Consider the following 24,412-nt stretch of genomic DNA (forward strand, 5'->3'; position numbering starts at 1 on the left):
TTATGGATCCCCATTAGTTCCTGCCAAGGCAGCAGCTACTCTTCCTGGGGTTTATTATGGATCCCCATTAGTTCCTGCCAAGGCAGCAGCTACTCTTCCTGAGGTTTATTATGGATCCCCATTAGTTCCTGCCAAGGCAGCAGCTACTCTTCCTGGGGTTTATTATGGATCCCAGCTACTCTTCCTGGGGTCCAGCAACATTAAGGCAGTTATACATTCTACAATTACAAATATTACATTAAAATTCATAACACTTTTCACAACACATTAAGTGTGTGCCCTCAGGCCTCTACTCTACTACCACATATCTACAGTACAAAATCCATGTGTACGTGTGTGTAGAGTGTATATGTTATCATGTGTGTGTGTGCATGTATCATGTGTGTGTGTACCTGTGTGTCTCTCTTCACAGTCCCCGCTGTTCCATAAGGTGTATTTTTATCTGTTTTTTAAATCTGATTCTTCTGCTGGCATCAGTTACCTGATGTGGAATAGAGTTCCATGTAGTCATGGCTCTATGTAGTACTGTGCACCTCCCATAGTCTGTTCTGGACTTGGGGACTGTGAAGAGACCTCTGGTGGTATGTCTTGTGGGGTATGCATGGGGGTGTCCGATTCAGCATGTCAACACTTCTCACAAAAAGAGTTGACAACACAAGGTGGCCTGGGGAGGACGGGCTCATAGTAATGTCTGGAACGGAGTGAATGGAACGGTATCACCATGGAAACCATGTGTTTGATGTGTTGGATTCCACTGATTCCGTTCCAGCCATTACCATGAGCCCGTCCTCCCCAGTTAAGGTGCCACCTGTGTTGTCAACTAATCCCCAACCCCTTGACTACTTGAATCAGCTGGTTCAGTTTTTTGTTGATTTAGTTCTGGCTGGGTGTCCCTGTGGAGAGGTTTTGAAAAGGGCTGTAGATCAGCTATCATCTGATTTACCAACTGTTGTGTCTTTAGGTCCTATGAGTCAGGACCCCTGTGGTACCAGACCAAAGAACCGGAGGCTGAGGCCCAACTCCCTGGACCTGACCGGAGGACAGGGGACTCTCAGGACCGTCACACTCAACTTCACCTCCACCACCAAGCAGGTCCGTGGCCCGGCTCCAAAACGCCCCCCTCCTCCGAACTGCAGACCAGGGAAGGCTGAGGCCAGTCATGCTGCTCCTACCCAGGACCTGGAGAGATTGGGAGAAGGCAGTAAGGACAGACAGACGCCTGCCATGGAGGTGGAAACGAGGAGTGGTGGAGACGGGGCCGGGGCTGCAGATTGCAGTGTAAGAAACAGTAGTGGTGCCGTGAAGAGGACAGGTATCGTTGAGACTGGCTTTGACCCTCTGTCCCTGATAGCAGCTGAGATGGAGACAGAGGTTGACGGGGACAGTAGCAGTGCCTCCACAGCCCGTCGGGATCTAGCAGCTGAGATAGAGATGTACATGAAGGCCACAAGCCCTCTGAGCAGCAGGACCACCAGCATGGACCTTCAGAACCCATCCAGCCCCCTAGTCCACGCCTCCTCCACCCCGTCTCAACACTCCTCCCGCCGACCTCGGCCCCTCAGCCTGACCCACTCCCCCTGCACCGACCCCCGACCCCCTCCTCCCCTGCTTCGTGCCAACTCACACCTCCCCTTCTCCAGGCCCAAAGAACGTCTCCGTCCTTCCTCCCTGGTCTCCCCTTCCTCCCCTACTCCCTCCTCACCCTTCTCCAGGCCCAAAGAACATCTCCGTCCTTCCTCCCTGGTCTCCCCTTCCTCCCCTACTCCCTCCTCAACCTTCTCCATGGACTCCCTCCTCACCCCGTCTCTTAGTCTGGACATGTTTAAGAGCAGCTTCCTGTCAGCAGGGAAGGGGGTGGCTGAGAAGGCCAGCAGGCTCTACTCCCGCCTGTCGTCACAGACATCTCTCTCACAGGTTTGTACAACCATCACTCTAATGGAAGACATTGGCCGGGATCCAACGCAGATTAACGACATGTGCACAGCAATATACATTAAAAGGCATGTTATGTTCACCAAGATCACATTCCCTCAATGCTGCAGACGTCAGCTCAATCTGAAGTTACCTTTAATAAAAGTAAATCGCAGTGCGCAGGTCATTTGTTGAAACCTGATCATTGTCAAGATGCCATTTTGGCAATTTACCATTCAAGTGCACCATTTGAAAAGTAACACTCCTCTCCCACAGGATGTGAACTGTGACCAGATCAGCGTGTCATCAATGACCTCAGTGGACCCAGAATGCACCTCTCTATTGGAGGAGTGCTCTGTCCTGGACCCTGAAGGGTTCACCTCCTATGCCTCTCCCCAGCACGGCAGCATCACGGGCCTGAGGAGGAGCCCAGCCCAGGGACGCCTCGCCTCTCAGAGCCCCACCTCGCCCTGCAAGGTGTTCCGCCACAACTCCTTCTCTAGTGCGTAAAGTAGTCTCTCATCATTCTCACTCTGGGCCCTAGTTTGCTAGTTTGCTAGTTTGCTAGTTTGCTAGTTTGCTAGTTTGCTAGTTTGCTAGTTTGCTAGTTTCAGCGGCTTTTCAGTTTGACATAAGTTAGCAGAATGTAAATGGTTAATTCCTCACCAAAAATAGTCATTTTATAACGTATTATTATTGGAACAATTTCAAGAATGTTATATAATATTCAACATCAATTACAAAAAATGCAAAATATTTTTTGTAATACTTTAAAAAAAAAAACTGTTTCAAAAAAAGTAGAACCCTTACAAAAAAAGATTGCCGTTTTGAAACTGCAGTAAAAGTGCAGGTGACTGTGGTATTCTGGACGTGGTAATTGCAGAATAACCGCCGTTATACTGCAAAAAGTACGCAGTCTTTGCAGCATGCTGCGGTTATACTGCACTCTGACTGCGATCTTTTTTCGTATGGGAAGGAATTGAATGATGAAACTTTTGAGTGTTTTTAATGTTTTGTAGAGTCGTGCCAGTAAAGTATTTCTACTTGTTGAAGTTCTACATTGGTTACGCAGCAGAATAGTTATTTGTGATCTAAATGTAAATGTAGTAAGAGGAGGATGACTTAGTGATGTAGAGTTTTGGGGCTGGGTGAAACGAGGCTAGCAGACAGACTGACTGACTCAGGCACACGGGTTCACACCAGAACCCCCTGTACAGAAGAAACAGTCCACTGATTACTGGTTCAAGGGAATGGCAACCTGTTCCTTCACATCCTCCTCAGTCACTCTGTGACCCATCCCCCAGTAATAAAGAAGTAGTCAACAGTAGTCAACAGTAGTCAACAGTAGTCAACAGTAGTCAACAGACGTCAACAGACGTCAACAGACGTCAACAGACGTCAACAGTAGTCAACAGACGTCAACAGACGTCAACAGACGTCAACAGTAGTCAACAGTCATAAATAAGTCAAAAAACTTTGTTGTTATCGTTAATAGCGTTTTGGCGTGTATTATTTAACGATCAAATAAATGCAATCGGCCAAAAGTATTCAAGTGAAATCACCACAACTGCATTTCTGGAAGTAGTTATATTCATGGGCTGATGGTAACTATGTATTTCTGTACTATATGTGATGGGCTGATGGTAACTATGTATTTCTGTACTATATGTGATGGGCTGATGGTAACTATGTATTTCTGTGCTATATGTGATGGGCTGATGGTAACTATGTATTTCTGTACTATATGTGATGGGCTGATGGTAACTATGTATTTCTGTACTATATGTGATAGGCTGATGGTAACTATGTATTTCTGTGCTATATGTGATGGGCTGATGGTAACTATGTATTTCTGTACTATATGTGATGGGCTGATGGTAACTATGTATTTCTGTACTATATGTGATGGGCTGATGGTAACTATGTATTTCTGTACTATATGTGATGGGCTGATGGTAACTATGTATTTCTGTACTATATGTGAGAGGCTGATGGTATGTCTGACATGTCCTGTTCTATTATTCCAGGTGGTTTGGCTCCTCCTTCTAGAGCTCCCCAGACTCCAGACTCTTCTCCTGATGCCTCACGCTTTCACCTCCGTCACCACTACACTACTGAGGTCAGAGTTATAGCCTGTTATAGCCTGTTATAGCCTGTTATAGCCTCTTCCACCTCCGTCACCACTACACTACTGAGGTCAGAGTTATAGCCTGTTATAGCCTGTTATAGCCTCTTCCACCTCAGTCACCACTACACTACTGAGGTCAGAGTTATAGCCTGTTATAGCTGCTTCCACCTCCGTCACCACTACACTACTGAGGTCAGAGTTATAGCCTGTTATAGCCTGTTATAGCCTGTTCCACCTCAGTCACCACTACACTACTGAGGTCAGAGTTATATCCTGTTATAGCCTGTTATAGCCTGTTATAGCTGCTTCCACCTCAGTCACCACTACACTACTGAGGTCAGAGTTATAGCCTGTTATAGCCTGTTATAGCCTGTTATAGCCTCTTCCACCTCCGTCACCACTACACTACTGAGGTCAGAGTTATAGCCTGTTATAGCCTGTTATAGCCTGTTATAGCCTCTTCCACCTCCGTCACCACTACACTACTGAGGTCAGAGTTATAGCCTGTTATAGCTGCTTCCACCTCCGTCACCACTACACTACTGAGGTCAGAGTTATATCCTGTTATAGCCTGTTATAGCCTGTTATAGCCTCTTCCACCTCCGTCACCACTACACTACTGAGGTCAGAGTTATAGCCTGTTATAGCCTGTTATAGCTGCTTCCACCTCCGTCACCACTACACTACTGAGGTCAGAGTTATAGCCTGTTATAGCCTGTTATAGCTGCTTCCACCTCAGTCACCACTACACTACTGAGGTCAGAGTTATAGCCTGTTATAGCCTGTTATAGCCTGTTATAGCTGCTTCCACCTCAGTCACCACTACACTACTGAGGTCAGAGTTATAGCCTGTTATAGCCTGTTATAGCCTGTTATAGCCTGTTATAGCCTGTTATAGCTGCTTCCACCTCAGTCACCACTACACTACTGAGGTCAGAGTTATAGCCTGTTATAGCCTGTTATAGCTGCTTCCACCTCCGTCACCACTACACTACTGAGGTCAGAGTTATAGCCTGTTATAGCCTGTTATAGCCTGTTATAGCCTGTTATAGCTGCTTCCACCTCCGTCACCACTACACTACTGAGGTCAGAGTTACATCCTGTTATAGCCTGTTATAGCCTGTTATAGCCTGTTATAGCCTCTTCCACCTCCGTCACCACTACACTACTGAGGTCAGAGTTATAGCCTGTTATAGCCTGTTATAGCCTCTTCCACCTCCGTCACCACTACACTACTGAGGTCAGAGTTATAGCCTGTTATAGCCTGTTATAGCCTGTTATAGCTGCTTCCACCTCAGTCACCACTACACTACTGAGGTCAGAGTTATAGCCTGTTATAGCCTGTTATAGCCTGTTATAGCTGCTTCCACCTCAGTCACCACTACACTACTGAGGTCAGAGTTATAGCCTGTTATAGCCTGTTATAGCCTCTTCCACCTCCGTCACCACTACACTACTGAGGTCAGAGTTATAGCCTGTTATAGCCTGTTATAGCTGCTTCCACCTCCATCACCACTACACTACTGAGGTCAGAGTTATAGCCTGTTATAGCCTGTTATAGCTGCTTCCACCTCAGTCACCACTACACTACTGAGGTCAGAGTTATAGCCTGTTATAGCCTGTTATAGCCTGTTATAGCCTCTTCCACCTCCGTCACCACTACACTACTGAGGTCAGAGTTATAGCCTGTTATAGCCTGTTATAGCCTGTTATAGCTGCTTCCACCTCCGTCACCACTACACTACTGAGGTCAGAGTTATATCCTGTTATAGCCTGTTATAGCTGCTTCCACCTCCGTCACCACTACACTACTGAGGTCAGAGTTATATCCTGTTATAGCCTGTTATAGCCTGTTATAGCCTGTTATAGCTGCTTCCACCTCCGTCACCACTACCCTACTGAGGTCAGAGTTATAGCCTGTTATAGCCTGTTATAGCTGCTTCCACCTCAGTCACCACTACACTACTGAGGTCAGAGTTATAGCCTGTTATAGCCTGTTATAGCCTGTTATAGCCTGTTATAGCTGCTTCCACCTCAGTCACCACTACACTACTGAGGTCAGAGTTATAGCCTGTTATAGCCTGTTATAGCCTGTTATAGCTGCTTCCACCTCAGTCACCACTACACTACTGAGGTCAGAGTTATAGCCTGTTATAGCCTGTTATAGCTGCTTCCACCTCCGTCACCACTACACTACTGAGGTCAGAGTTATAGCCTGTTATAGCCTGTTATAGCCTGTTATAGCTGCTTCCACCTCAGTCACCACTACACTACTGAGGTCAGAGTTATAGCCTGTTATAGCCTGTTATAGCTGCTTCCACCTCCGTCACCACTACACTACTGAGGTCAGAGTTATAGCCTGTTATAGCCTGTTATAGCCTGTTATAGCCTCTTCCACCTCCGTCACCACTACACTACTGAGGTCAGAGTTATAGCCTGTTATAGCCTGTTATAGCTGCTTCCACCTCAGTCACCACTACACTACTGAGGTCAGAGTTATAGCCTGTTATAGCCTGTTATAGCCTGTTATAGCCTGTTATAGCTGCTTCCACCTCAGTCACCACTACACTATTGAGGTCAGAGTTATAGCCTGTTATAGCCTGTTATAGCTGCTTCCACCTCCGTCACCACTACACTACTGAGGTCAGAGTTATAGCGTGTTATAGCCTGTTATAGCCTGTTATAGCCTGTTATAGCCTCTTCCACCTCCGTCACCACTACACTACTGAGGTCAGAGTTATAGCCTGTTATAGCCTGTTATAGCCTGTTATAGCTGCTTCCACCTCCGTCACCACTACACTACTGAGGTCAGAGTTACATCCTGTTATAGCCTGTTATAGCCTGTTATAGCCTGTTATAGCTGCTTCCACCTCCGTCACCACTACACTACTGAGGTCAGAGTTATAGCCTGTTATAGCCTGTTATAGCTGCTTCCACCTCTGTCACCACTACACTACTGAGGTCAGAGTTATAGCCTGTTATAGCCTGTTATAGCTGCTTCCACCTCCGTCACCACTACACTACTGAGGTCAGAGTTATAGCCTGTTATAGCCTATTATAGCCTGTTATAGCTGCTTCCACCTCAGTCACCACTACACTACTGAGGTGAGTCTGTCTTCTCTCTCTGTCTGTCCATGACTGGTAGTCTGTTTGGACAATGGCGACTCAGTTTCTTCCTGGTTCTATTGTGAGTTGTTGAGTGACTCAGGAGTCTGAGTCTTGATGTGCAGACTTGAAAGCATGTAGGACAAACAAATTCATCTGATGTCTACAGTTCCTGGTTGTGTTGGTCCATGTTTCTCATGTCTACTGGTACTTAATGTTGTCTTTGTCTAGTTGTTTCCAATCAGTCAGTCAATCCTTTTCCTGGGTCTGTGTCTCCAGGTGTTGATGTCCAGCTGCTGTCGCTGTAAGACGTGTGACTGTCTGGTGTACGATGAGGAGATCATGGCGGGATGGACGGCTGATGACTCTAACCTCAACACCACCTGTCCCTTCTGTGGGAACCTCTTCCTGCCCTTCCTCAATGTAGAGATCAGGGACCTGAGACACAGGTGATAACACACACTACGACACACACACACACTACGATAAAACACACACACACTACGACACACACACACACACTACGACACACACACACACACTACGATAAAACACACACACACTACGATAAAACACACACACACACTACGATAAAACACACACACACACTACAACACACACACACACACACACTACGATAAAACACACACACACTACGACACACACACACACACACACACTACGATAAAACACACACACACACTACGACACACACACACACACACACACACACACACACACACACACACACTACGATAAAACACACACACACTACGATAAAACACACACACACACACTACGATAAAACACTCACACACTACAACACACACACACACACTACGATAAAACACACACACACACACACACTACAACACAAACACACACACTACGATAAAACACACACACACACACACACACACTACGATAAAACACACACACACTACAACACACACACACACACACACTACAACACACACACACACACACACACTACGATAAAACACACACACACTACGACACACACACACACACACACTACGATAAAACACACACACACTACGATAAAACACACACACACAAACTACGATAAAACACACACACACTACGACACACACACACACACTACGATAAAACACACACACACACACTACGACACACACACACACACTACGATAAAACACACACACACTACGACACACACACACACACACACACTACGACACACACACACACACACACACTACGATAAAACACACACACACTACGACACACACACACACACACACACACTATGATAAAACATACACACACTACGACACACACACTACGATAAAACACACACACACTACGACACACACACACACACACACTACGATAAAACACACACACACACTACGATAAAACACACACACACTACGACACACACACACACACACACACACACTACGATAAAACACACACACACACTACGATAAAACACACACACACTACAACACACACGCACACACACACTCACTACGATAAAACACACACACACACTACGACACACACACACACTACGATAAAACACACACACACAATACGACACACACACACACTATGATAAAACACACACACACACTATGATAAAACACACACACACACTACGACACACACACTACGATAAAACACACACACACACACTACGATAAAACACACACACACACAATACGACACACACACACACACACACTACGATAAAACACACACACACTACGATAAAACACACACACACACACTACGACATACACACACACACTACGACACACATACACACGTTTCCTATGTTGTGAGGATCAATAACACACACACCGCCGGTAGAAAAAGTACTGTATTGTCCTACTAGAGTAAAAGTAAAGATACCTTAATAGAAAATGACTCTAGTAAAAGTCACCCAGTAAAATAAATCAAATTATATTTGTCACATGCTTGGTAAACAACAGTTGTAGACTAACAGTGAAATGCTTACTAACGGGCCCTTCCCAACAATGCAGAGAGACAAAGATAAATAATTTTATAAAAAGAACACGAGGAATAAATCCACAATGAGTAACGATAACTTGGCTATATACTGTACAATACACAAATTAGGTCAAACGGATTTAAGTTTTCTTGCATTAAAGTCACTGGCCACTAGGAGCGCCGCCTCTGGGTGAACATTTTCTTGTTTGCTAACGGCCATATACAGCTCGTTGAGTGCTGTATCGGTTTGTGGTGGTAAACAGACAGCTACGAAAAATATAGATGAAAACTCTCTTGGTAAATAGTGTGGTCTACAGCTTATCGTGAGGTAGTCTAACTCAGGCGAGCAGAACCTCGAGACTTCCTTAATATTAGAGATGGCGCACCAGCTGTTGTTAACAAAGAGACACACACCTCCTCCCCTGAGCTTCCCCCGACGCTGCCGTTCTGTCCTGCCGATGTATAGAAAAACCAGCTAGATTTATATTTACCATGTCCTTGTTCAGCCACGACTCGGAGAAACAAAGGATATTACAGTTCTTCAGATCACGTTGATAGGATCGTCTCGAAACAAAGCTCATCCAGTTTATTCTCCAGTGATTGCACGTTGGCCAATAGAACGGAGGGTAGAGGCGATTTATCTCCGACGTAGTCTTGTCAGATACACGCCGGCCTCTATAGCGCCGTCTTCTCCTTCTTCCAGCGTCGGGGATTTGGGCCTAGTCTGCGATAATCATTATGTCTTTCACCTCCGACTCATTGAAGTAGAAGTCCTCGTCCAAATGGAGGTTAATGATGGCTGTTCAGATGTCCAGAAGCTCTTTTCGGTCATAGTAAATGATGGCGGAAACATTACGTACAAATAATGTTAAGATCAGCGCAAAATAATACACAAAATAACACAATTGGTCAGGAGCCATAGAACGGCTACTATTACCTCCAGAGACTTTAGTATACTACTAAAATATAATACTAGTAAAGTATCTGGTTTTAAATGTAGTGGTGGAAAAAGTACTAAATTGTCATACTTGAATAAAAGTAAATGCTATATATCAAATTCCTTAAACAAACCAGACGATTTTTGTATTTTTTTACGGACAGACGGGCACGCTCCAACACTCCGACATAATTTAAAAACGCAGTATTTGTGTTTAGTGAGTCCGCCAGATCAGAGGCAGTAGGGACGACAACGCGTTAAATTGATAGGTGCGTGAATTGGACCATAATTCTAAATGTAAGCATTCTAAATGTAACAAGTACTTTTGTGTGTCAAGGAAAATGTATGGAGTAAGAAGTACATTATTTTCTTTAGGAATGTAGTGAAGTAAAAGTTGTCAAAAATATAAATAGTAAAGTACAGATACCCAAAATAACTACTTACAGTGAGGGAAAAAAGTATTTGATCCCCTGCTGATTTTGTACGTTTGCCCACTGACAAAGAAATGATCAGTCTATAATTTTAATGGTAGGTTTATTTGAACAGTGAGAGACAGAATAACAACAAAAAAATCCAGAAAAACGCATGTAAAAAATGTTATAAATTGATTTGCATTTTAATGAGGGAAATAAGTATTTGACCCCCTCTCAATCAGAAAGATTTCTGGTTCCCAGGTGTCTTTTATACAGGTAACGAACTGAGATTAGGAGCACATTCTTAAAGGGAGTGCTCCTAATATCACCTTGTTACCTGTATAAAAGACACCTGTCCACAGAAGCAATCAATCAATCAGATTCCAAACTCTCCACCATGGCCAAGACCAAAGAGCTCTCCAAGGATGTCAGGGACAAGATTTTAGACCTACACAAGGCTGGAATGGGCTACAAGACCATCGCCAAGCAGCTTAGTGAGAAGGTGACAACAGTTGGTGCGATTATTCGCAAATGGAAGAAACACAAAATAACTGTCAATCTCCCTCGGCCTGGGGCTCCATGCAAGATCTCACTTCGTGGAGTTGCAATGATCATGAGAATGGTGAGGAATCAGCCCAGAACTACACGGGAGGATCTTGTCAATGATCTCAAGGCAGCTGGGACCATAGTCACCAAGAAAACAAATGGTAACACACTACGCTGTGAAGGACTGAAATCCTGCAGCGCCCGCAAGGTCCCCCTGCTCAAGAAAGCACATATACAGGCCCATCTGAAGTTTGCCAATGAACATCTGACTGATTCAGAGGAGAACTGGGTGAAAGTGTTGTGGTCAGATGAGACCAAAATGGAGCTCTTTGGCATCAACTCAACTCGCCGTGTTTGGAGGAGGAGGAATGCTGCCTATGACCCCAAGAACACCATCCCCACCGTCAAACATGGAGGTGGAAACATTATGCTTTGGGGGTGTTTTTCTGCTAAGGGGCAGGACAACTTCACCGCATCAAAGGGATGATGGACGGGGCCATGTACCGTCAAATCTTGGGTGAGAACCTCCTTCCCTCAGCCAGGGCATTGAAAATGGGTCATGGATGGGTATTCCAGCATGACAATGACCCAAACCACACGGCCAAGGCAACAAAGGAGTGGCTCAAGAAGAAGCACATTAAGGTCCTGGAGTGGCCTAGCCAGTCTCCAGACCTTAATCCCATAGAAAATCTGTGGAGGGAGCTGAAGTTTCAAGTTGCCAAACGTCAGGCTCGAAACCTTAATGACTTGGAGAAGATCTGCAAAGAGGAGTGGGACAAAATCCCTCCTGAGATGTGTGAAAACCTGGTGGCCAACTACAAGAAAAGTCTGACCTCTGTGATTGCCAACAAGGGTTTTGCCACCAAGTACTAAGTAATGTTTTGCAGAGGGGTCAAATACTTATTTCCCTCATTAAAATGCAAATCAATTAATAACATTTTTGACATGCGTTTTTCTGGATTTATCTGTTGCTATTCTGTCTCTCACTGTTCAAATAAACCTACCATTAAAAAATATAGACTGATCATGTCTTTGTCAGTGGGCAAACGTACAAAATCAGCAGGGGATCAAATACTTTTTTCCCTCACTGTAAGTAGTACTTTTAAAGTATTTTTTACTCAAGTACTGTCCACCACTGATACACACAACTCAGATCCACTATATGTTTGTCTCATTAGGACCAGTGACGAGAGTCGCCCACCTGTAGGAGAGGACACGGCTGGTTCAGTCAACCCTGAGACCGTCAACCCTGAGACAGTCAACCCTGTTTCAGTCAACCCTGAGACAGTCAACCCTGAGACAGTCAACCCTGAGACAGTCAACCCTGAGACAGTCTCTGCAGCTGGCGCCCTGACACCCCAGTCAACCACAACTCCAGCAGAGGAGCAACAGGACTCTGAGGGTGTAGCTGGGTGTCCACAGGACCCTGTCCCAGGCCCAGCCCCATCTCCGACCTCAGCCCCATCTCCGACCTCAGCCCCATCTCCAACCTCAGCCCCATCTCCGACCTCAGCCCCATCTCCGACCTCAGCCCCATCTCCGACCTCAGCCCCATCTCCGACCTCAGCCCCATCTCCGACCTCAGCCCCATCTCCGACCTCAGCCCCATCTCCGACCTCAGCCCCATCTCCGACCTCAGCCCCATCTCCGACCTCAGCCCCATCTCCGACCTCAGCCCCATCTCCGACCTCAGCCCCATCTCCGACCTCAGCCCCATCTCCGACCTCAGCCCCATCTCCGACCTCAGCCCCATCTCCGACCTCAGCCCCATCCCCTGCCTCAACTACAACTTGTAGCTCCCCAGTGAGTAGTTGTCCAGCCCCAGTGACGGTCCCCTACCTGAGTCCCTTGGTTCTGTGGAAGGAGCTAGAGTCTCTGTTGTGTAACGAGGGGGACCAGGTGATCAGTTCTCCCAGCATCGTGGACCAGCACCCCATCGTGTTCTGGAACCTGGTGTGGTACTACCGTAGATTGGATCTCCCTTCTAACCTGCCTGGTCTCATCCTGACCTCTCAGCACTGCAGTCAGGGACATCTACTGCAGGTATACTACACTACACTGAACGTACCCTTCAATTATGTATACGTTGTCCCTTTAAACAGGGACCTAGGGCGATTGTTGTTGGACCTAGGGTGATTTACAGAACACATAGGAGTTTTTATTTTTGTTTTTTTTTACATGGTCCTTCAAGCCGGATTGGAGCAGTTGTCGTTGAACGTGATCGGAAGAGACAGTGATTTGTATTGTCTTTCTAATGATGTTCTCACATGCTCTCTCTCCTGTCAGGTCCCAGCCCAGAGTGTGTCTTCAGAGGACAGTAAACATGTCCTGGTCCGGATCCTGTGGGATAACCTGGACCTACACCAGGACCCGGTCCAACCCCTCTACATGCTCTGGCACACACACTGTAAGTGATCAGAATTGATCGGATTCGTAAAGTGATTTTCCAAAGTACAAAGCACTTTACAAAAGTGATGACCTCACTGCTCTCTGGTCAATAATGGGCCTCCCTACTCTTCAGTACATTGCTGTTCCCTCCAGTCTAATCACTACGTAGTAATGATAGGACACACGGTGTGTATTTGACCTCCTGTTCCTGTATCAGATATGTGAAACTCCCTCCTCAGCCTGAAGTGTTGATAATTGAAGGAGGCCTTTTTCAATGGCGCGATGAGTTTAAATGCTCCAGGAGGAAATCATGTGTGCCAGAGATTTATATTTTATTTATTTTTTATTTATTTCACCTTTTTATTTAACCAGGTAAGCCAGTTGAGAACAAGTTCTCATTTACAACTGCGACCTGGCCAAGATAAAGCAAAGCAGTGCCATAAAAACAACAACAACACAGAGTTACATTGAGTAGTGTGAGCTGAATCAGGTGGAAGCAAGAAGCATGACATCCTTTACACTCCTGTCCCTGTCTCTCTGTAGAGTCTAACCCCTCCTGTCTCTGTCGAGGTAATAACTCTCTGTCTCTGTCTAGGTGCTAACTCTCTGTCTCTGTCTAGGTGCTAACTCTCTGTCTCTGTCTAGGTGCTAACTCTCTGTCTCTGTCTAGGTGCTAACTCTCTGTCTCTGTCTAGGTGCTAACTCTCTGTCTAGGTGCTAACTCTCTGTCTCTGTCTAGGTGCTAACTCTCTGTCTCTGTCTAGGTGCTAACTCTCTGTCCCTGTCTAGGTGCTAACTCTCTGTCTCTGTCTAGGTGCTAACTCTCTGCCCCTGTCTCTGTCTATGTGCTAACTCTCTGCCCCTGTCTCTGTCTAGGTGCTAACTCTCTGCCCCTGTCTAGGTGCTAACTCTCTGCCCCTGTCTAGGTGCTAACTCTCTGCCCCTGTCTAGGTGCTAACTCTCTGTCCCTGTCTAGGTGCTAACTCTCTGTCTCTGTCTAGGTGCTAACTCTCTGCCCCTGTCTAGGTGCTAACTCTCTGCCCCTGTCTAGGTGCTAACTCTCTGCCCCTGTCTAGGAGCTAACTCTCTGCCCCTGTCTAGGTGCTAACTCTCTGTCTCTGTCTAGGTGCTAACTCTCTGTCTCTGTCTAGGTGCTAACTCTCTGTCTCTGTCTCTGTCTATGTGCTAACTCTCTGTCCCTGTCTAGGTGCTAACTCTCTGTCTCTGTCTCTGTCTATGTGCTAACTCTCTGCCCCTGTCTCTGTCTAGGTGCTAACTCTCTGTCCCTGTCTCTGTCTAGGTGCTAACACTCTGTCCCTGTCTAGGTGCTAACTCTCTGTCCCTGTCTAGGTGCTAACTCTCTGTCCCTGTCTAGGTGCTAACTCTCTGTCCCTTTCGAGGTGCTAACTATGTCCCTGTCTAGGTGCTAACTCTCTGCCCCTGTCTAGGTGCTAACTCTCTGTCTCTGTCTAGGTGCTAACTCTCTGTCCCTGTCTCTGTCTAGGTGCTAACTCTCTGCCCCTGTCTCTGTGCTAACTCTCTGCCCCTGTCTATGTGCTAACTCTCTGTCTCTGTCTAGGTGCTAACTCTCTGTCCCTGTCTCTGTCTAGGTGCTAACTCTCTGCCCCTGTCTAGGTGCTAACTCTCTGCCCCTGTCTCTGTCTATGTGCTAACTCTCTGCCCCTGTCTATGTGCTAACTCTCTGCCCCTGTCCCTGTCTATGTGCTAACTCTCTGCCCCTGTCTAGGTGCTAACTCTCTGCCCCTGTCTCTGTCTATGTGCTAACTCTCTGCCCCTGTCTCTGTCTATGTGCTAACTCTCTGCCCCTGTCTAGGTGCTAACTCTCTGTCCCTGTCTATGTGCTAACTCTCTGTCCCTGTCTAGGTGCTAACTCTCTGCCCCTGTCTCTGTCTATGTGCTAACTCTCTGCCCCTGTCTAGGTGCTAACTCTCTGTCCCTGTCTAGGTGCTAACTCTCTGCCCCTGTCTAGGTGCTAACTCTGTCCCTTTTGAGGTGCTAACTCTCTGTCCCTGTCTAGGTGCTAACTCTCTGTCCCTGTCTAGGTGCTAACTCTCTGTCCCTGTCTAGGTGCTAACTCTCTGCCCCTGTCTAGGTGCTAACTCTCTGCCCCTGTCTAGGTGCTAACTCTCTGCCCCTGTCTAGGTGCTAACTCTGTCCCTTTTGAGGTGCTAACTCTCTGTCCCTGTCTAGGTGCTAACTCTCTGTCCCTGTCTAGGTGCTAACTCTCTGCCCCTGTCTCTGTCTAGGTGCTAACTCTCTGCCCCTGTCTAGGTGCTAACTCTCTGTCTCTGTCTAGGTGCTAACTCTCTGTCCCTGTCTAGGTGCTAACTCTCTGTCCCTGTCTATGTGCTAACTCTCTGTCCCTGTCTAGGTGCTAACTCTCTGTCCCTTTCGAGGTGCTAACTCTCTGTCTAGGTGCTAACTCTCTGTCAATTCAATTTCAATTCAATTTCAATTTATGGGCTTTATTAGCATGGGAAACGTATGTTAACATTGCCAAAGCAAGTGAAGTAGATAGTAAATAAAAGTGAAATAAACAATAAATATTAACTGTAAACATTACACTCACAAAAATAATAGAGACATTTCAAACGTCATATTATGTCTATATACAGTGTTGTAACAATGTGCAAATAGTTAGTACAAATGGGAAAATAAATCAACATAAATATGGGTTGTATTTACAATGGTGTTTGTTCTTCACTGGTTGCCCTTTTCTTGTGGCAACAGGTCATAAATCTTGCTGCTGTGATGGCACACTGTGGTTTTTCACCCAGTAGATAAGGGAGTTTATCAAAATTGGATTTGTTTTCAAATTCTTTGTGGGTCGCTGTAATCTGAGGGAAATATGTGTCTCTAATATGGTCATACATTTGGCAGGAGGTTAGGAAGTGCAGCTCAGTTTCCACCTCATTTTGTGGGCAGTGTGCACATAGCCTGTCTTCTCTTGAGAGCCAGGTCTGCCTACGGCGGCCTTTCTCAATAGCAAGGCTATTGTCAAAATGCGACGTGAATGCGGTAGGCGAAGTCAAGCGCAGGACACCGAGCTACTGGAAACGATACTTTACTTAACAAAGTAACCAGAATACAAAACAACCTCCAAACAGGGAGGGGAATACCCGCACAACAGCAACTGCCGAAAATGACGAGAACAATCACACACAACACACAATGAACGACAGAGGGTTAAATAAGGAATACAATACAACATAATAGGAAACAGGTGTACACAATCAAGACAAAACAAGTCAAACACAGAAACCTAGATCGGTGGCAGCTAGTACTCCGGGGACGACGAACGCCGAAGCCTGCCCGAGCAAGGAGGAGGAGCAGCCTCGGCTGATTCCGTGACAGCTATGCTCACTGAGTCTGTACATAGTCAAAGCTTTCCTTAAGTTTGAGTCAGTCACAGTGGTCAGGTATTCTTTATGTTTTGTTTTACCCCATATGTAACTCTGTGTTGTTGTTTTTATCGCACTGCTTTGCCTTATCTTGGCCAGGTCGCAGTTGTAAATGAGAACTTGTTCTCAACTGGCTTACCTGGTTAAATAAAGGTTAAATAAAATGTGGTTGGGTCTAATTGTGTTGTTGTTGTCCTGGGGCTCTGTGGGGTCTGTTTGTGTTTGTGAACAGAGCCCCAGGACCAGCTTACTTAGGGGACTCTTCTCCAGGTTCATCTCTCTGTAGGTGATGGCATTGTTATGGAAGGTTTGGGAATCGCTTCCTTTTAAGTGGTTATAGAATTTAACGGCTCTTTTCTGGATTTTGATCATTAGCGGGTATCGGCCGATTTCTGCTCTGCATGCATTTTATTTTGTGTTTTTCGTACACAGAGGATATTTTTTTGCAGAATTCTGCATGCAGAGTCTCAATTTGGTGTTTGTCCCATTTTGTGAATTCTTGGTTGGTGAGCGGACCCCAGACCTCAGAACCATAAGAGCAATGGATTCTATAACTGATTCAAGTATTTTTAGCCAGATCCTAATTGGTATGTTGAGTTTTATGTTCCTTTTGATGGCATAGAAGGCCCTTCTTGCCTTGTCTCTCAGATCGTTCACAGCTTTGTGGAAGTTACCTGTGGCACTGATGTTTAGGCCGAGGTATGTATAGTTTTTTGTGTGCTCTAGGGCAACGGTGTCTAGATGGAATTAGTATTTGTGGTCCTGGCAACTGGACCTTTTTTGGAACACCATTATTTTTGTTAAACTGAGATTTGCTGTCAGGGCCCAGGTCTGACAGAATCTGTGCAGAAGATCTAGGTGCTGCTGTAGGCCCTCCTTGGTTGGGGACAGAAGCACCAGATCAACAGCAAACAGTAGACATTTGACTTCAGATTCTAGTAGGGTAAGGCCGGGTGCTGCAGACTGTTCTAGTGCCCTCGCCAATTTGTTGATATATATGTTGAAGAGGGTGGGGCTTAAGCTGCATCCCTGTCTCACCCCATGGCCCTGTGGAAAGAAATGTGCGTGTTTTTTGCCAATTTTAACCGCACACTTGTTGTTTGTGTACATGGATTTTATAATGTTGTATGTTTTTCCCCCAACACCACTTTCCATCAATTTGTATAGCAGACCCTCATGCAAATTGAGTCAAAAGCTTTTTTGAAATCAACAAAGCATGAGAAGACTTTGCCTTTGTCAATTAGGGTGTGCAGGGTGAATACGTGGTCTGTCGTACGGTAATTTGGTAAAAAGACAATTTGACATTTGCTCAGTACATTGTTTTCACTGAGGAAATGAACTAGTCTGCTTTTAATGATAATGCAGAGGATTTTCCCAAGGATGCTGTTGACGCATATCCCATGGTAGTTATTGGGGTCAAATTTGTCTCGACTTCTGTGTCTAGGTGCTAACTCTCTGTCCCTGTCTCTGTCTAGGTGCTAACTCTCTGCCCCTGTCTCTGTATAGGTGCTAACTCTCTGCCCCTGTCTAGGTGCTAACTCTCTGCCCCTGTCTAGGTGCTAACTCTCTGCCCCTGTCTCTGTCTAGGTGCTAACTCTCTGCCCCTGTCTAGGTGCTAACTCTCTGCCCCTGTCTAGGTGCTAACTCTCTGCCCCTGTCTCTGTCTAGGTGCTAACTCTCTGCCCCTGTCTCTGTCTATGTGCTAACTCTCTGCCCCTGTCTAGGTGCTAACTCTCTGCCCCTGTCCCTGTCTAGGTGCTAACTCTCTGTCCCTGTCTCTGTCTAGGTGCTAACTCTCTGCCCCTGTCTCTGTCTAGGTGCTAACTCTCTGCCCCTGTCTCTGTCTATGTGCTAACTCTCTGCCCCTGTCTCTGTGCTAACTCTCTGCCCCTGTCCCTGTCTAGGTGCTAACTCTCTGTCCCTGTCTCTGTCTAGGTGCTAACTCTCTGCCCCTGTCTCTGTCTAGGTGCTAACTCTCTGCCCCTGTCTAGGTGCTAACTCTCTGCACCTGTCTAGGTGCTAACTCTCTGCCCCTGTCTCTGTCTAGGTGCTAACTCTCTGCCCCTGTCTAGGTGCTAACTCTCTGCCCCTGTCTCTGTCTAGGTGCTAACTCTCTGCCCCTGTCTCTGTCTAGGTGCTAACTCTCTGCCCCTGTCTCTGTCTATGTGCTAACTCTCTGCCCCTGTCTATGTGCTAACTCTCTGCCCCTGTCCCTGTCTATGTGCTAACTCTCTGCCCCTGTCTCTGTCTAGGTGCTAACTCTCTGCCCCTGTCTCTGTCTAGGTGCTAACTCTCTGCCCTGCCCTTGTCTAGGTGCTAACTCTCTGCCCCTGTCTCTGTCTAGGTGCTAACTCTCTGCCCCTGTCTCTGTCTAGGTGCTAACTCTCTGCCCCTGTCTAGGTGCTAACTCTCTGCCCCTGTCTCTGTCTATGTGCTAACTCTCTGCCCCTGTCTATGTGCTAACTCTCTGCCCCTGTCTCTGTCTATGTGCTAACTCTCTGCCCCTGTCTCTGTCTAGGTGCTAACTCTCTGCCCCTGTCTCTGTCTAGGTGCTAACTCTCTGCCCCTGTCTCTGTCTATGTGCTAACTCTCTGCCCCTGTCTCTGTCTAGGTGCTAACTCTCTGCCCTGTCTAGGGCTAACTTCTCTGCCCCTGTCTAGGTGCTAACTCTCTGCCCCTGTCTCTGTCTAGGTGCTAACTCTCTGCCCCTGTCTATGTGCTAACTCTCTGCCCCCTGTCTCTGTCTATGTGCTAACTCTCTGCCCCTGTCTCTGTCTAGGTGCTAACTCTCTGCCCCTGTCTCTGTCTAGGTGCTAACTCTCTGCCCCTGTCTCTGTCTATGTGCTAACTCTCTGCCCCTGTCTCTGTCTAGGTGCTAACTCTCCTGCCCCTGTCTCTGTCTAGGTGCTAACTCTCTGCCCTGTCCTAGGTGCTACTCTCTGCCCCTGCCCTTGTCTAGGTGCTAACTCTCTGCCCCTGTCTAGGTGCTAACTCTCTGCCCCTGTCTCTGTCTAGGTGCTAACTCTCTGCCCTGTCTAGGGCTAACTCTCTGCCCCTGTCTCTGTGCTAACTCTCTGCCCCTGTCTCTGTCTAGTGCTAACTCTCTGCCCCTGTCTCTGTCTAGGTGCTAACTCTCTAACTCTCTGCCCCTGTCTAGGTGCTAACTCTCTGCCCCTGTCTCTGTGCTAACTCTCTGCCCCTGCCCTTGTCTAGGTGCTAACTCTCTGCCCCTGTCTCTGTCTAGGTGCTAACTCTCTGCCCCTGTCTCTGTCTAGGTGCTAACTCTCTGCCCCTGTCTCTGTCTAGGTGCTAACTCTCTGCCCCTGTCTCTGTCTATGTGCTAACTCTCTGCCCCTGTCTAGGTGCTAACTCTCTGCCCCTGTCTCTGTCTAGGTGCTAACTCTCTGCCCCTGTCTCTGTCGAGGTGCTAACTCTCTGTCCCTGTCTAGGTGCTAACTCTCTGCCCCTGTCTCTGTCTAGGTGCTAACTCTCTGCCCCTGTCTCTGTCTAGGTGCTAACTCTCTGCCCCTGTCTCTGTCGAGGTGCTAACTCTCTGTCCCTGTCTAGGTGCTAACTCTCTGCCCCTGTCTCTGTCTAGGTGCTAACTCTCTGTCCCTGTCTAGGTGCTAACTCTCTGCCCCTGTCTAGGTGCTAACTCTCTGCCCCTGTCTAGGTGCTAACTCTCTGCCCCTGTCTAGGTGCTAACTCTCTGCCCCTGTCTCTGTCTATGTGCTAACTCTCTGTCCCTGTCTATGTGCTAACTCTCTGCCCCTGTCTCTGTCTAGGTGCTAACTCTCTGCCCCTGTCTCTGTCTAGGTGCTAACTCTCTGCCCCTGTCTCTGTCGAGGTGCTAACTCTCTGTCTCTGTCTATGTGCTAACTCTCTGCCCCTGTCTCTGTCTAGGTGCTAACTCTCTGTCCCTGTCTAGGTGCTAACTCTCTGCCCCTGTCTAGGTGCTAACTCTCTGCCCCTGTCTAGGTGCTAACTCTCTGCCCCTGTCTAGGTGCTAACTCTCTGCCCCTGTCTAGGTGCTAACTCTCTGCCCCTGTCTCTGTCTATGTGCTAACTCTCTGTCCCTGTCTATGTGCTAACTCTCTGTCCCTGTCTATGTGCTAACTCTCTGCCCCTGTCTCTGTCTAGGTGCTAACTCTCTGCCCCTGTCTCTGTCTAGGTGCTAACTCTCTGCCCCTGTCTATGTGCTAACTCTCTGCCACTGTCTCTGTCTAGGTGCTAACTCTCTGCCCCTGTCTCTGTCTAGGTGCTAACTCTCTGCCCCTGTCTCTGTCGAGGTGCTAACTCTCTGTCTCTGTCTATGTGCTAACTCTCTGCCCCTGTCTCTGTCTAGGTGCTAACTCTCTGTCCCTGTCTAGGTGCTAACTCTCTGCCCCTGTCTCTGTCTATGTGCTAACTCTCTGCCCCTGTCTCTGTCTATGTGCTAACTCTCTGCCCCTGTCTCTGTCTAGGTGCTAACTCTCTGTCCCTGTCTAGGTGCTAACTCTCTGTCCCTGTCTAGGTGCTAACTCTCTGTCCCTGTCTATGTGCTAACTCTCTGTCTCTGTCTATGTGCTAACTCTCTGCCCCTGTCTCTGTCTAGGTGCTAACTCTCTGCCCCTGTCTCTGTCTACGTGCTAACTCTCTGTCCCTGTCTAGGTGCTAACTCTCTGTCCCTGTCTCTGTCTACGTGCTAACTCTGTGCCCCTGTCTCGGTCTAGGTGCTAACTCTGTGCCCCTGTCTCGGTCTAGGTGCTAACTCTGTGCCCCTGTCTCTGTCTAGGTGCTAACTCTGTGCCCCTGTCTATGTGCTAACTCTGTGCCCCTGCCCCTGTCTAGGTGCTAACTCTCTGCCCCTGTCTAGGTGCTAACTCTGTGCCCCTGTCTCTGTCTAGGTGCTAACTCTGTGCCCCTGTCTCTCTAGGCTCTAACCCCTCAGCCAGTGGAACAGTGTATGAGGAGGGCCAGCCCCAGGACCACCTCTTCTCTGCTGAGGTCCTACAGGGTATAGTGAAGAACCTCCAGAAGAGTGATGTCTACCAGCCTATCAGTCAGATCCTGCAGCTGCTAGGTCCAGAGCTGGGCTTCAGCAGACAGAGGTATAAAACGTAAAACCTGTAACATTTAAAAAAAAATAGTGACTTTGCAGTTATATAAAAAAAACAAGTTTAGAATAGTGCAGCTTGTGATTAGTTTAATTCCTGCATAAATAATGTCCACCTTCTCATGGATACCTTTTAAAAAGGGAGGTTTTGAGACAAACCATTAGCAGATTTGTGATTCTGCAACACTCTTACAATAAAAAAAGCAGCAGGAAATAGCTTTTTTGTGGCCGTTTTTTTTATTTATATACAAAATCTAATGTCAATGGCGGGGTTAAGAGTAGTCAAATGTCGTCCTTAATCGTCCTGTCTGGACGCACACACACACACACACACACACACACACACACACACACACACACACACACACACACACACACACACACACACACACACACACACACACACACACACACACACACACACACACACACACACACACACACACAAACCCTTCTCTTTCTATTCTACAGGAGTCTGTACAGAGATCTCCTCTTCCTGGCGCTGACCGCTCTGGGAAAGAGCAACATCAATATCGGTGAGTTGAAACCATGTCTTTCCCTCTCTACTTTCGAAGCTATCTGTCATCTTTCTAATTCATCCTAAACATGTCACTTCAGGGCAGTCAAATTTACAATAGACATTTAGAGAAATACATTGAGAAGTTTTTCTCACATATTTGTATTTATTAAGGATCCCCATTAGTTCCTGCCAAAGCAGCAGCTACTCTTCCTGGGGTTTATTATGGATCCCCATTAGTTCCTGCCAAGGCAGCAGCTACTCTTCCTGGGGTTTATTATGGATCCCCAGTAGTTCCTGCCAAGGCAGCAGCTACTCTTCCTGAGGTTTATTATGGATCCCCATTAGTTCCTGCCAAGGCAGCAGCTACTCTTCCTGGGGTTTATTATGGATCCCCATTAGTTCCTGCCAAGGCAGCAGCTACTCTTCCTGGGGTTTATTATGGATCCCCATTAGTTCCTGCCAAGGCAGCAGCTACTCTTCCTGGGGTTTATTATGGATCCCCATTAGTTCCTGCCAAGGCAGCAGCTACTCTTCCTGGGGTTTATTATGGATCCCCATTAGTTCCTGCCAAGGCAGCAGCTACTCTTCCTGGGGTTTATTATGGATCCCCATTAGTTCCTGCCAAGGCAGCAGCTACTCTTCCTGGGGTTTATTATGGATCCCCATTAGTTCCTGCCAAGGCAGCAGCTACTCTTCCTGGGGTTTATTATGGATCCCCATTAGTTCCTGCCAAGGCAGAAGCTACTCTTCCTGGGGTTTATTATGGATCCCCATTAGTTCCTGCCAAGGCAGCAGCTACTCTTCCTGGGGTTTATTATGGATCCCCATTAGTTCCTGCCAAGGCAGCAGCCACTCTTCCTGGGGTTTATTATGGATCCCCATTAGTTCCTGCCAAGGCAGCAGCTACTCTTCCTGGGGTTTATTATGGATCCCCATTAGTTCCTGCCAAGGCAGCAGCTACTCTTCCTGAGGTTTATTATGGATCCCCATTAGTTCCTGCCAAGGCAGCAGCTACTCTTCCTGGGGTTTATTATGGATCCCCATTAGTTCCTGCCAAGGCAGCAGCCACTCTTCCTGGGGTTTATTATGGATCCCCATTAGTTCCTGCCAAGGCAGCAGCTACTCTTCCTGGGGTTTATTATGGATCCCCATTAGTTCCTGCCAAGGCAGCAGCTACTCTTCCTGAGGTTTATTATGGATCCCCATTAGTTCCTGCCAAGGCAGCAGCTACTCTTCCTGGGGTTTATTATGGATCCCCATTAGTTCCTGCCAAGGCAGCAGCTACTCTTCCTGGGGTTTATTATGGATCCCCATTAGTTCCTGCCAAGGCAGCGGCTACTCTTCCTGGGGTTTATTATGGATCCCCATTAGTTCCTGCCAAGGCAGCGGCTACTCTTCCTGGGGTTTATTATGGATCCCCATTAGTTCCTGCCAAGGCAGCAGCTACTCTTCCTGAGGTTTATTATGGATCCCCATTCGTTCCTGCCAAGGCAGCAGCTACTCTTCCTGGGGTTTATTATGGATCCCCATTAGTTCCTGCCAAGGCAGCAGCTACTCTTCCTGGGGTTTATTATGTATCCATCATGGTTGCTAAGTAACCCTGTTGTATTCTACCATCATGGTCGCTAAGTAACCCTGTTGTATTCTACCATCATGGTCGCTAAGTAACCCTGTTGTATTCTACCATCATGGTCGCTAAGTAACCCTGTTGCATTCTACATCATGGTCGCTAAGTAACCCTGTTGCATTCTACCATCATGGTCGCTAAGTAACCCTGTTGCATTCTACCATCATGGTCGCTAAGTAACCCTGTTGTATTCTACCATCATGGTCGCTAAGTAACCCTGTTGTATTCTACCATCATGGTCGCTAAGTAACCCTGTTGCATTCTACCATCATGGTCGCTAGGTAACCCTGTTGTATTCTACCATCATGGTCGCTAAGTA

General features: G+C 47.1%; 1 protein-coding gene across 1 annotated transcript in view; it reads left to right on the forward strand.

Moving 5' to 3' along the window:
- Positions 1-24,412, forward strand: part of dennd4a (DENN/MADD domain containing 4A) — a gene marked incomplete at its 5' end in the record, with an annotated part of 133,672 nt that overhangs the window by 108,524 nt on the left and 736 nt on the right. Inside the window, 10 exons of the mRNA XM_084185653.1 lie at positions 962-1,914; positions 2,188-2,413; positions 3,939-4,030; positions 7,424-7,593; positions 12,220-12,402; positions 12,477-12,817; positions 12,861-13,084; positions 13,328-13,448; positions 21,767-21,941; positions 22,418-22,482. Coding sequence (XP_084041779.1) covers positions 962-1,914; positions 2,188-2,413; positions 3,939-4,030; positions 7,424-7,593; positions 12,220-12,402; positions 12,477-12,817; positions 12,861-13,084; positions 13,328-13,448; positions 21,767-21,941; positions 22,418-22,482 — 2,550 coding nt within the window. The remainder of the gene's footprint in view (positions 1-961; positions 1,915-2,187; positions 2,414-3,938; positions 4,031-7,423; positions 7,594-12,219; positions 12,403-12,476; positions 12,818-12,860; positions 13,085-13,327; positions 13,449-21,766; positions 21,942-22,417; positions 22,483-24,412) is intronic.

This window comes from Coregonus lavaretus, assembly GCF_964263955.1.
Source record: "Coregonus lavaretus genome assembly, chromosome: 21".
NCBI lineage: Eukaryota > Metazoa > Chordata > Actinopteri > Salmoniformes > Salmonidae > Coregonus > Coregonus lavaretus.